This window comes from Haemorhous mexicanus, chromosome 5 (assembly GCF_027477595.1).
Source record: "Haemorhous mexicanus isolate bHaeMex1 chromosome 5, bHaeMex1.pri, whole genome shotgun sequence".
Taxonomy (NCBI): Eukaryota; Metazoa; Chordata; class Aves; order Passeriformes; family Fringillidae; genus Haemorhous; species Haemorhous mexicanus.
In genome coordinates this window covers 46,178,742-46,191,606 of record NC_082345.1, presented here as the reverse complement: position 1 = coordinate 46,191,606, position 12,865 = coordinate 46,178,742, and the positions used below count along the sequence as shown (strand labels likewise).

The 12,865-nt window shown below is 42.4% G+C and overlaps 1 protein-coding gene across 1 annotated transcript; it reads left to right on the top strand.

Annotated features, from left to right (window-relative positions):
• The first annotated feature begins 2,773 nt into the window (after positions 1-2,773).
• On the top strand, positions 2,774-6,975 carry LOC132327663 (prolactin-like). The gene is made up of 5 exons (XM_059847044.1): positions 2,774-3,118; positions 3,199-3,350; positions 3,491-3,598; positions 4,654-4,833; positions 6,539-6,975. Exons 1-5 carry the CDS (start codon positions 3,082-3,084, stop codon positions 6,731-6,733), a joined length of 672 nt encoding a protein of 223 aa, XP_059703027.1. The 5' UTR covers positions 2,774-3,081; the 3' UTR covers positions 6,734-6,975.
• The last annotated feature ends 5,890 nt before the right edge of the window (positions 6,976-12,865 follow it).

Genomic DNA, 12,865 nt, shown 5'->3' with positions numbered 1-12,865 from the left:
TTTCTCCAGGCTACATTCAAGACCAATTGCAAAACTGAAATATGCAAAATTTTATATAAAATATAATGTAAATTCGAAATAATTAAATTTCACAAACAAAAATTTGTGTAGGAAAGGACCTAAAATTCCAAGTTAAGATTTCATTGGGTGTATTACCCTTTCAAGTTTCAGTGAGGATCAAAGCTTTCACCTATTTTTCCTGTGATTCGATCTGTCCTCCCAAATCAATATAAAGTAAAACTTCTATCAGACAGATCTAAATTGACACATATAATATGCCCACTGAAGCCAACAGAGATGAGAAGAGAAATGTTCTCCTCTGAAAAAATAAATTGAAACTATATCCTAAAAAATCATAAATAAAGCATTAAGACATTGATTTTCCCACTTGACTTGCATGATGCTTAGTATGGTGAAAATCATTGATTTACAGTAATATCTGTTTAGCGTGGCAATATTCTGCTCAGGCACTCCACATAGACTGCAATCTGTCCTTACACAGTTGATTCTACCATTTTAGTAGGATGTAAAATAACAAATTATAATAATAATGAAGGCTTCCAGAACTTAAAGTACCTGAATTTGTAACTGGGTCTACATCATCATTTTGATTTAATCTTTATGGTCTTGTCTAAAATAGCACAGAAGTTCATTCTCATGAGTAGCCAGCACACCAGCTTAGCAATTCATCTCCTCCAGAGGGTTGGAATAGAGCAGATGTTTCAAAACCATGTTTCTCTCTACTTGTGTATTACAATCACAGTCACAAAGAGTAGACATCTCTGTAGCCCCAAGGGAGGCAGAAATGCAATGTCTGTAGGAGGCTGTCCAGCAGAGGAGTAGAAAAAGAAGCAGCACTCTGGCTCCATTTGATGCGTCAAGCACAGGCTCTCTCAGCTCCTGGGCTACATTTGCAAACAGAAAATGAGATTTCTCTGCACGAGCTCAGACTACACTCATCACCCTGAGCTCAACTGAGAATCAACAGGCAAAACCATGCACCACCAGAGATTAGTGAATTACTGAATAGAAGCAACTTCTCAGTGAGTGAAATTATTTGAGATGGAGAATAGGGAAGGATTTTGCCCAGAGTGACAACTGGAGACAAGAACCAGTTGCTTTAAGATAAGAGGACTAAAAAGTGATTGAACTGTGAAGAGTAAAGGGAAGGAGAAGTAGAAAGATATAAAGGCAAGAAATACAACCCAGAGCAAGATGAGGTTTGCAAACAATTGATTTATTTTAAAAAATATATTATACTTGCACTATAAATATTTGGCAATCTGGAACGGGCAGAGTTGCTGTTCAAATAATTTACACTTTTCACAGTTAAAGTTCATTTCTCCTTCAAAACTTAAAAATCTGATATTTCAAGGAACCTTTTTCAGATATGCATATATCAGGATTTCTCCAAAACACATGAAAAAGAAAAGAAAATGGCTATTGGCCAATAAAAATAAGCCAGTGATCCATGTGTTTCCCATATGCAGACTACAAATGGTTTTCAGATCCTGTCATATGCATGATTGCTTGTTTTATTATAATTATTAGAATTAATTAGTATTAATAGTCCAACCCTTCACCTTGACCACAAGCCATTAAGCAGTTTATCAGCTAGCAAAGAGCTCAGAGCTATTGCCATATTGGTATGGTCCCCAGTAAGAACTGGCTCAGCAGCACTAAACACTGAAATTACCTGCATTGTTTTATTCCTTAGACACATCTTAGTAAACTGTTTTTAAAAGTAATTCTGGAAGTTCTAAAAAATGAGGGGTTAAAATTATCCTATAGACCCATTGGACTACGAGCCTCTCAAACATGAGTCCTTTGGAAATGCCTCTTGACTTTATGCAGAAGCAGTGGTAGACAATTACTTTAAAGACCTAGCTAGAGAAGTAGCTACCTCTACTTATTTTCTACCAGTTTTTTCAGTGCCTACACAAAATATAGGAGACAGAGTTCCATTTCACCTTGGCCAAGAACTAGTCAAACTGTCTTCTACCTCCAGAATGAGTTCTAGTCACCCAGCTGCCCTTAAAAGGTGGGGAGAGGGATGATCATCATTCTGGCAGAGGCAACTTCCTTCCATTTTCCATAATTGAAATCAGGATTCAGGGGCTAGAAAACAGATACATAACTCCAGCAAAATGGCTGGGGAGAAAAGATAACAATTTCATGTCACATGTATCCTCATTTCTGAGTAGACTTCTCCCTTGGCAGTGAAAAACCCCAGCAAGAAGGGCAGAGTCAACTAATTTTCTTCATGACCAGCATCTCAACTTTTCTTACATGTCCTGAGGGTTGCTCAGGATCTTGTGCCCCAAAATAGAGGACACCAACCATGTCCACAGGACTTGCACCCCTTTAGGGATCCTGATCTAAGTCCTTTGCTGCGCTACTCCCTGAGCATTTAGCTTCATGGGATCAACCATCCTGAGGTATATTTGCAACATCAAACATGCAGTCACCAGCTATAACATCTTCAGCAGTCTTACCTCTCATCACCTGCAATGGAGCAGGAACAGCAGACCTGATCACAACAGTGTGATTTGAAAAGATGGCTAAAAGATGAATGTCATCAGACCAGGCTTCTCTCCTACCGCTCGTTTTGCCCATTCCTGCCCTTTTGTAAACCCCATTACCACGAACATAAGCAATTTATTTTCCTAGTCTCCTTTCTCCCACCCTTACCCCCTCGGACGCTCTGGGACCGACCTGACCACGCGACTTCTGTGCGGGGGGCCGGAGCCGCCCCTCTCTGCCCACGAGAGGGCTGTGACGGACGGGCGGGCGGCTGTGGGGGTCGGTAGCAGCCCCAGCACCGAGCCCAGGAGTCAGTTCCATTTCTGCCGGGCTCGGTGGGCTGCCGAGGGCAGTCGGTCCCTCTGGTGCAAGGGACGCTCCCGTCCGCCCTCCAAGCCGCGAGCCCCGCTCCGAGCGGGCTGGCTCACGGTGGCCGCGGGCTGCGCACGTCAGGGGAGACACCCGTCACCTCCATGAGATCCCGGCATATATAGGAGATGCGGGGGCATCGCCGGCCGATCGCAGCCGCTCCGTGCCGGGCACGGGCTCCGCAGCGCTATGGCCGTGGCCCTAGCCCGGGCGGCGGGGCGAGCAGGTGAGCGGGCGGGCGGCGGGGTGGGGGCGGGCGGGCTCACCCCGACATTCCGCGCCCCGACGCCGCCGCCCTCTCCGCAGATGCTGTTGCGGCGCTCGCCCTGCTGTGGCTGCTGATCTGCGCTCCGGGGGACGCCGGCTGTCACCTCCTGACCGTGGCCGATCTCTTCGACCGGGTGATCCGGCACTCGGGCAGGATCCACAGCCTCTCCACGGCGCTCTACGCCGAGCTGGTGAGTGCCGGCCCCGCCGCGGGGCTTGGCTTGCGCCGCCCCGGGAGAGGCTGCCGACGGGCGGGATAGGGGAAAAGGTGGGGGGATGTAGGGGGGTTGCGGTGCCTCTCGGTGTACGTTTAGGGGTTCTTCCCCCGTAGGAAAAACACTCTCCTCCCCGTGACAACGAGCTGGGAAGGCCCGCTCCGAAGTGCCACACGTCGGGGATGCTGACCCCCAACGGCAAAGAATACGCCCAAAAAATCCCGGTAAGGGCAACGGCGGCGGCGGACAGAGACAGGGCAGGAAGGGGTAGCGCGAGGCTTGGGGGACGGGAAGGGGACTCTGCTGGTCACACCGCCTTCTTTCTCCCCGCCCTGGGGAAAGTGGAATACCCCAAAATGTCTCATTCATCATGCTGTAATGGTGCCCCACTCCAGTCGGGCTGGAGATAGGCAGAAAGGTTTTTATGCTTCCGGAGCTTCATCAACCATCTAGATGAAAGAGACTGCTAAGTTTTGACCCCAAACAGGTGCACATCACAGAAGCATTGCATATGAATCTTAAATTAGTTGAATTTTAAATCTGTATGTGGTACCTAAAATTAGGTCATAAATACTCGTTTTAATAAGGATATTGCAGTAATACTTGGTCAGAATGATTGACAGGCATCCTTTGATTTTGTTGAGGCAAACTCTGTGGAACAGAAACTTAGAAACTTGTGTGTGTGGCAAAGAAGTCACATTAATCAGTATCCCTGCAAAGTACAAAAAGCAACTAGGAGAAAGAAATAACAGTAATCTCTGAATCAGTAGTTAGGTAAGGGGAAAAGAACAGCAAACTTGTTTACACCACAGTTTTGACAGCAAAGAGAAAAAATCATTATTAGTTCAGAGAAGAGTAGGAAGAGTTTGTTCATACGGAGAAAAAGCAAATTGTGATGCTGGGGATAAACCAGTGGGAGAAACTTTTGCCTCTAGGAGACAGACAAGGACAAATGCTATCATTTTGGATTTTCACTGTGATGGAGTGAGGAGCTTCCCCCAGGTTGTCCTTCTAGCAGGTCCCCTGGAAGGGCAATGAAAGATGGCCCTGCTCATGTTACCTGAAAACATGACAAATACAACTTCTGGGTGTATTTATATATACACAAATAATAAAATGTATAATTATATATATACAAATATGTAAATAACCAGAGACAGAGTGGTGTTCTAGTAGTGAATTGCAAATGTAAATATTGATCCCACAGAGATTTCATAAGAGTATTCATATGATCTGTTGCAAAGTAACAGACACATTCTCTACTGTTTCAATATATAAGAGAGAAGAACTAACTCATGTGATACTGAAACTTTTGCAAGCCTGGAAAGAACCACTTTCCCACTTCAACCAGCATATTGAGCACCATCAAGAGCTACCTGATGACAGCCTTAGCAAAGCTAAGCAAATCAGCAATATGGTACATGAGCTGAAGACTGGAGTCGAGAAAGTAACAGAAAAGGCAAGATTTTCAATGTAGCTTTGATTTATATCAGTCATGTGGCATGGGTGACTTCGAGGAGGGGGCAATGTCTGCTCCCACTTGGGCTTGGAGACTCTTATTCAGCAAAGTGCAGGAATTTGTTATAGATACTTGAACAAAGTATCTTTCTGTCAGAGGGTGTGACTTAGTTATAGATTGGCAGATATGTAGATGGTATTAAAGGAGGCCATATCTGTGAGGAAACATTTTATTAATATGACATATATGAACAACAACACAAGTACAAAGGCTAGAGCCTTTTGTATCTTCCTGTATGAGCCAGTAATGACTTGAGTTTTCTAGGCCAGGAGAGAAGATGTGAGTAGACCATAACAAATGCTTAATAATTGTGTTAAGTTTTATTTGTATTTACATTCTAAGTAACTCAAGTATCAGTGCTGTCTGATGCAAAGAGCTCCTTCCTAAGGCAATAATTTTATGCTGGGGTAAGTTCTTCAAGACAACAGTGGTATCGCTTAAGTCTGATGTTGGTCACAAAACAATTTCAAACCTTCATTCTAAATTATGCCAGATAATACATAAATCATTGGATGAAATTCTTTGTTATTTCCATTTCTGTCTTCTCATTAATAACTAGAAGTCCTGACCTTTGCAATTTTTGTGTATTTATATCTAAAATTAACTATGGTTTTAGCTGAAGAAATTAAATCTGTGCACCCATTCTCTAAAATGGCTATTCTGCCAGGGTGTCTGTTTCACTAAAAAAAGTGAATAATTAACTAGTATCTTACACTAGTAGATAGTGTAAGATACTAGTTCAACTTTATGAACACAGGTAGGGAATACAGGTTTTAAAACAGTAAGCAGCTCAGCACTAGAATAGGCTGAATTGTACCCTACTATAAAATGCAGCCCTGGTTAGGGTCACCATGAGTTAGGCATGGAAACTCCATCATCCAAATGCAGCCATGGTTCTGGGTTAAAATGGCCTTAAGTTCAGAAGTGTTCAACCTCGAAGCTTGACCTTTGCTTCATTCTGTAGCTGAAGCAAACTCTAAACTAGCTACACACTTCTGGTGTATTTACATGCTTTATTTTTTCTAAAACACCTTTGAAGTGAAGCTATTACTAAGAGGGAAATCTCTGGAGTATTGATTTCTCTGTACTACGGATGTTTCTACACAGGGTAGAAATATAATTACAAGAATTAATGCATTCCATATTTTGCAGTTATGTCTTTCTGTTTAAAATTAGGAAAATTCTAAACTTGCTGTTGTTGTGAAGCACCTACTCTGAGAGGTGATCACAGTCTGTAGAATTCACCAGGTTAAATAAACAGCACTGGCGGATACTCATGTTAGGAGCTTCCATTCACAAAAGGCATCAAAAATGGCTAAAAAAATCTCAAGACTGATTTGCCATACTTCAAGGGGAAATAAGGATTACCAAACAGGGGTTCCTCTACTTAAACTCAGATGAAGTATTCATTACTAGTGTATCAAGAAATTTCAGTCTAGTTTAAAAGTTGCAGAGATACCATAAGGATAAAAAGACAATGTTATTCTATTTAAGGATCTTTCCATATATCTTCAGTAAGTATGTGAAAGATCTGGAATAGCAGAGCCCAGTGGAGTGACACCACAGTTGTCTTCTGCAGTAGTATTTTCAAGATTTGTTGTATGTGTATTTACAAGTTGAACTTCTTTTCCTGTTTTCAATACAGATGCAGTCAATGGGGATCATCAGCAATTCATTAAATGGAATGGCATCATCTGAAGACACTGGTTTATCAATTAGTAATGAAGCAAACATGATGAGTGACTCTGATTTCATTCACTGTTTTAGGAGAGATTCCAATAAAGTACAAAGCTACTTAAAAATTCTCAAATGTAGGATTATGCCAGAAAATAGTTGCTAAATTGTAATCCCTTGACAAGTAGTCTTCAGCATGTTGCTTATAAAGATTAAAAAAATAGAACTTCTAAATTATCACTTTCACAGTAATTTTAATAGGAAAGTGTTTTTGAAATCCTTTGGAAGCTGGCACAGTTGACCAATGCAGATGAAATACTAAATAAAGCCTCATGTGTGTATGTCAGTTAATGCACTGATAAAAAAGGAGTGCTCTAGCATTAGATAAATAAATGTTCTTGCATGTTACACTGTGGCAGACTATACTCTGGCTGATTCACACAGTTTAAATAAATACATAGAATTACAGAATGGCTTGGGTTGAAAGGGACCTTCATGATCACGGAGTTCCAACCCCCACTCCACCATTGGCAGGGATGCCATTCACTAGATCACGTTGGTGAGAGCCCCTCTCAAGCTGGCCCTGAACACTTCCAGATAAGAACCATCCACAACTTCTCTGGGCAATGTATTCCAGTGCCTCACCATGCCTTTGAATAAAGAACTTCTCCCTGACATCTAATCTAAATATCTCCTATTTTAGTTTAAAACCATTCCCCCTTATCCTATCACCCTTTATCCATGAACAAAGCCACTCTTCCTCTCTTTTATGAGCAATCTTTAAGTCATGTAAGGCTGCAATGAGCTTTCCCTAGTGCCTTCTCTTCTATAAGCTAAACAATGCCAACTTTCAGACTCTTTGTGAGGTTCTTGTGGGCCCACTTCTTAAGCTTGTCCAGGTTCCCCTGGATGACATCCCCTCCTCCTTGTCGTGTCAGCTGCATTGCTCAGCTTTGTATCTGCAAACTTGCTGAGGATGCACTCCATGCCATTCTCTGTGTCATTGAGGTAAGTGCTGAAGAGAAAACCCTGAGGGACACCACATGTTACTAGCCTCCCCCTGGACATAAGAACCACTGCTCACAATCCCCTGGATGCATCCAACCAGCCAATTTCTTAACCACCAAACTGTCCCACCTCCAAACCCATATCTCTCCCCTTTGGAGATAAGGGTGCCAAGTGGGATCCTGTGGAAAGCCTTACTGAAGCTGAAACATAGGTACAACATAGTTGAAAGTAAGATTCAATCTGTTAAACCTTGGTACATCTGTATACTATCAATAAAGTATATTTTTACCTAAAGAAAATGTTTCCCCCCCCATTTCTACATACACACCTACCTGCAGAATATTGCTCAACACTGAACAGGGGCATTGATGTTGATCAGCTCATCTAACTGCAGGGCCTATGCCAGACTTTTACATTCACGTTATACTTCTTAAAGATTTCTGAGGGCTTTCACATGTGTCCCATAAAATCTAGTATTTTTTATTAATTTTGAATGCTCTTTTATATCTGTAATGGCTTCACTGATTTCAGTAGAAACTCCTAAAGAAAAAGTTTGTGAAAAGTAAGTCAGAATTCTGGTCCAAATAGCATTTCCATCTAAGGGCTGAGCAGGGAGTAGCAATAAGTCTCTTTCCCATTCCACAGGCTGACACAAGTCTTGGGTTTTACAGTAATGATTACAAACTCCATTGCAAATAAAAATATGAAAGCTGCCAGATATTTTAAGGAAATCACATTTTCCTAGCAGCAGGGTGGTTCTGCTGGCTGTGCATATAACAAAACTTCTTTGCATTCAGAGCCTGAGATATTTGAACAAATAGATATAACCAACACTGATTTATTTTTAATATTCTTGACTTTTTACCACTAAATGCTCTTTTCTGGCCTTCCACGATCTTGATGGTTGCTGACAGTAGCAGGAGCTCAGGCAAGCAAGAACAAGAAGTAAAATGATACTAAACTTGGGCTTGAGAAACCTAGCAGAGAAATATGTCAAAGAAGCATTTATGCAGACCAGAGAAACCACATTTTAGTTACACGCCCGTAACTGCAAACATACTCAGATATCTCCTGTCAGGTAGATAGCTGCTGTACTTTTGCAGCTAGAAGCTGTGAGTGTTCACAATTCGTGTCTGGTCCCTGCCGTGCCAGGTGTAGTAGAATGGGCTACATTGTGCTTGCCCTGAAGTTATAGCTACAGTTCCTTATGCAGTAAGATACCACGAACACAAAACGAAATAGCAGCATTCATGGGCAGACTGTGGGGAAATTCTGGAAACAAAACACAGCTCCAAAGAAAGCAAAGGAAGAGCCCTCTGAGCAAACAGACAAAACCAGAGGGGGATGCCCACACTGCCTGCATCTAGCTGTGATTCCAGAAGATGTAGTAGCAATTAATAGCTGTAGCATTAATGCGGCCATCTGGTGTAGCCGCAGTCGCGGAGTACAGCAGCCCGCTGGCGGTGCGTGCCTCCCATGCCAGCGAGGGGTCACTGCTGGCTCCCAGACGCTGCAGCGGGGCGACCTTGTCTCTCTCAGTGAGGAGACAAGCGGTGCCAGGGTAACGCCGCCGCGTACCGGCACACACACGGCAGCCGCCCTGCGTCAGAGGCGACGGGTGACAGACACGGGCACCGCGTCCGAGCGGCTGACGGCAGGAAGCTCCCTCCGGGCCGGCTGCGGCCCGCCCCGCTCCCCGCAGACGGGGCTGATAGGGTGGGAGGCGGCCGTGTTCCCCCGAGAGGTGGCCGTGCCCCCATGGTCCTGCTTGGTGGCAAGTAATTGCAAGCGAATGGCATGGTGACTCAGAAATCAGCCGCACCCGCAGCTGGCAGGACGTCCCAAGGGGCGCAGCTGAGGGTCAGGTGGAAAACCTCGCAAACGGAGCAGGTCATACAAAACACTCCGCCGAAGTGATAAACCCTGGGAACGTTTTGCTGGACAGAAATGTGAAAACAGAGAAAATGAGATAGTGGGTGGCACACGAGGAACAGTGCACCGAAGTGTTATCCACAGTCATTCATCCTCATTAGTGTTATATTTCAGTTTTGCCTTTGGCTGAAGCGAGGCATGTCGGTAAAACAAAAGCCTTCCTATATTGCTGGCATTGCTTTGCTTCCTCTTGCGAGTGAAGAAACAACTGAGCAGTGGGCTGAAAAGGGCATGCTTTTCTCTGTGGCCCCGATGCCTAAAACAGAAATACAGTGATGGTTGCTTTCTGCACAGGGGAATACTCCACCTCCTGCATGATTTCCTCCAAGACAGCAGCATAACTGGTTAGGAGAATTTGATAATAAATCGTGTGCCACTACCAAAAGCTTTGGAGTTTGAGAATCCATCACATTTATATCTGAATATTAATTTAGGAGATACAATTCTGTAAATTAATGGAAAATCAGAAAATCAGGATTGGCTTCCAGTTAAGCACTGGCATCATGTGCAACAAAATAGGTAAGTAATGGTAAAATTTCCATTTGTGAAACAATCTGTTTCCATTAAACTTTCTTGCCAACCAAATAAATTTAAGAATTAAAAATATCTTCATTGTTCTTCAGTCCTTATTCCATGAAGCACTGCAAGATAATCCCAAAATACTGACATTTTTGTATAGTCCAATTTTATTTTTTTTTTCAGTTATTAGAACTGGCTTTTGCACATCAGTGATTTCCTCATAATGTTTCCATTTTTTTCGGAAAGATGAAGAATACAACAGAGACACTTCCAGGGACTGAAAATTCATTTTGTTCCTTTCATAAGGTGCTAAATGGTATTGAGAGTGTATCTTAAATTTAGACTGAATCTTGTATGTGCTGATGTTTCCATGGTAGATTAAGTGGCTAATGTCACTCATAGTTTAGCTCTTATCTAAACCCATGATTGCAAAACAGAAACAAACTGAAAAAGTCTTCTTTGCACAATATACATGCATGTTCAGCTACCTGCATTCAAATATTGACCTGTAAATAAAAATTACTTGTAAAAACTGAAGAATTCCTCAAGGTTTGGATGCTTATAAAAAGTGGCATTTCTGTGAGCTTTAGAAAGCACTGGAAGATCACTGTAGAGATGTTACCTTCTGACATCCCTGTCCACAATGCCCAGCTTCAGTGCTCAGAATTACACCAATATGAAAACAAGGAGTTGCCATTCTCTGGCCATGAATTTTGGCGCAAGTCTGCATGGGGGAATTTTATACCCAGGTTTAACTATCCCAGTTTACCTTACAGTAAAGGTGAGCAGCAGTCACCAGGTACACAGCTCAGAAGCACACTCATTTAAAGACTTCCCCCCCAGTCCACAGGAATTTCTTCCACTGTGAACCTCTCTCTGTAGGGGCTTTTTTTCTCTGTAGGTGTCCTCGTGGTTCAAAGCTGAGTCTCAAGTTAATTGGACTCTTATTCCTCTCTGTTCCTTTCTAAAGGCACTGAATTTGCAGCTATCATCATGAAATTGGTTTATCTTTCCTTCTAGTATGTGAAAATCAGTAACAGTCTAGTTGGTAGAGGGTGCTGAAGCATGTGAGTGCACTTAATTTATGTCATTCTTTTGACTGCAAAACATACATTCATCAGAGGAGCTGAGTGGCTACAGTGATGGCAACTACAGTGATGGTATTTAAAACCCAGTACTAGTAAATCACAGCAGATAAAACAAATCTGATGTATTACTGCAGCTCAGGAGTGACATTAGACCTTTGTACTACTGTTCTGACACTGAAGTTAGTAATGCAGTTTTGTGCCTTAAAGCAGCCCTGTTCTCAGCAGATCATAACACTTATTTCCTTATCGATCCCAGCCAAGGATCGATAAAAACAAGGTAACTTTCAGAAAACCATTTTATACTGTAAATATGTACAACTAAAGATTAAGTGCTGACACACGTGTGGTCAGCAAATCCAGCTTTTAACAATGTTATATGAGGTCCACGGAGGAGCTAGCTTGTCTTTCATGTTCACAGGCTCAGAGTTATTCACATGCAGTAAAATATGACTGTGGCTGTGCCTAATACAGACTGCAAAAATCTGCATTTTGATACATTTTAAAGGTCCAAGAGCTTTGACAGAAATCAACAGCCTCTTCTTAGGTACCAGGGAAGCTCCATACTTTCAAGATCCACATTCAGACCCATATGGAATATTTTCAATAGGTGGGATGAGAAAGTCTCTTCTGTCCCTGAGGCTGCTGGGCTGAGCAGTAAGAGCTCTGTGTCAGCAGCACAGCCTGAGAACATGGAAGTCTGCAGCTCAGTTAACAAAGCGAGTACTGAGTCTCAGCCTTTCCTCCTTCCCTTGTTGTATTCTGTATTACATTAGCATTGATAAGTTGCCAGAACAGAGAGGTGCCCAGCAAGTGTAAGTATCTGCTTTGTTTGCAGCCTCTGAAGAGATGAGGTTTTTAACTGTGGTTTGCAGTTTGAGGTACCCAAGCTCCCCTAGTCCCAGGATCTCCATAAATATCCATCATAATACTCTACAGCTGGTAACTATAGTCTCAAAATGCTACACACAGGAAATACCTCAGATACCCTACAGCCATGCTGCAAGATCATCCATCAGGTCAAATCTTTGAAGTCCAAGTAGCACATTGCTGATTTTAACCTAGGAGTCACTGGTATCTACTGTGTCACTCCCTTATACCAGCTGCACTACACCTTTCACCTCTGAACTGTCTCTGCTATGAAGCAGTTCAAGTATCTGCTGGGCACTCTGCATACTTGTCCTCTCTTTGTTCTTTCTAAAACTAGTAGGCATACTGTATTTGAAGAAACTGAATACCACTTGATCCTTCACAAAAAGACTGGCACTGTAAATATATTTTTGTATTTGTACAGGGTGCTATTTCCCATTTAAAAAGTTTTCACAGTATGGACTGAAGAGAAACTTCTCCTTTATATAGCACAAAATCAGAGGAATCAAAATTGTGTGTTTCATGGGCCTAAATCATAATTTAATCAGACTATTTTAGATATAATTCAAGATTTGCATGTATACTTTTAGGGTTTTTTAAAAAGTTTGGTCAGCATTTTCAGATAAAGAATCTTTTATCTGGCATACTGAAACTTCATTCTAGCTGTAAAGTAAGAATACTGATAGGAGGTGTTAAGAGATTTGGAGAACCTTGAAATGGTTTAAGTTTTAACAGGCTACAGTGAAACCACAATTTGTTGAATTTAAAACACCTGTAATATTACAAATGTGAAACCAATGCTCCATGAGTCTTTCTTGATCTTTGCCTCAGTGAGACAGCCTTCAGATGTATTCTGTTCAGCACATCAGCTCAGTTTTGACAGT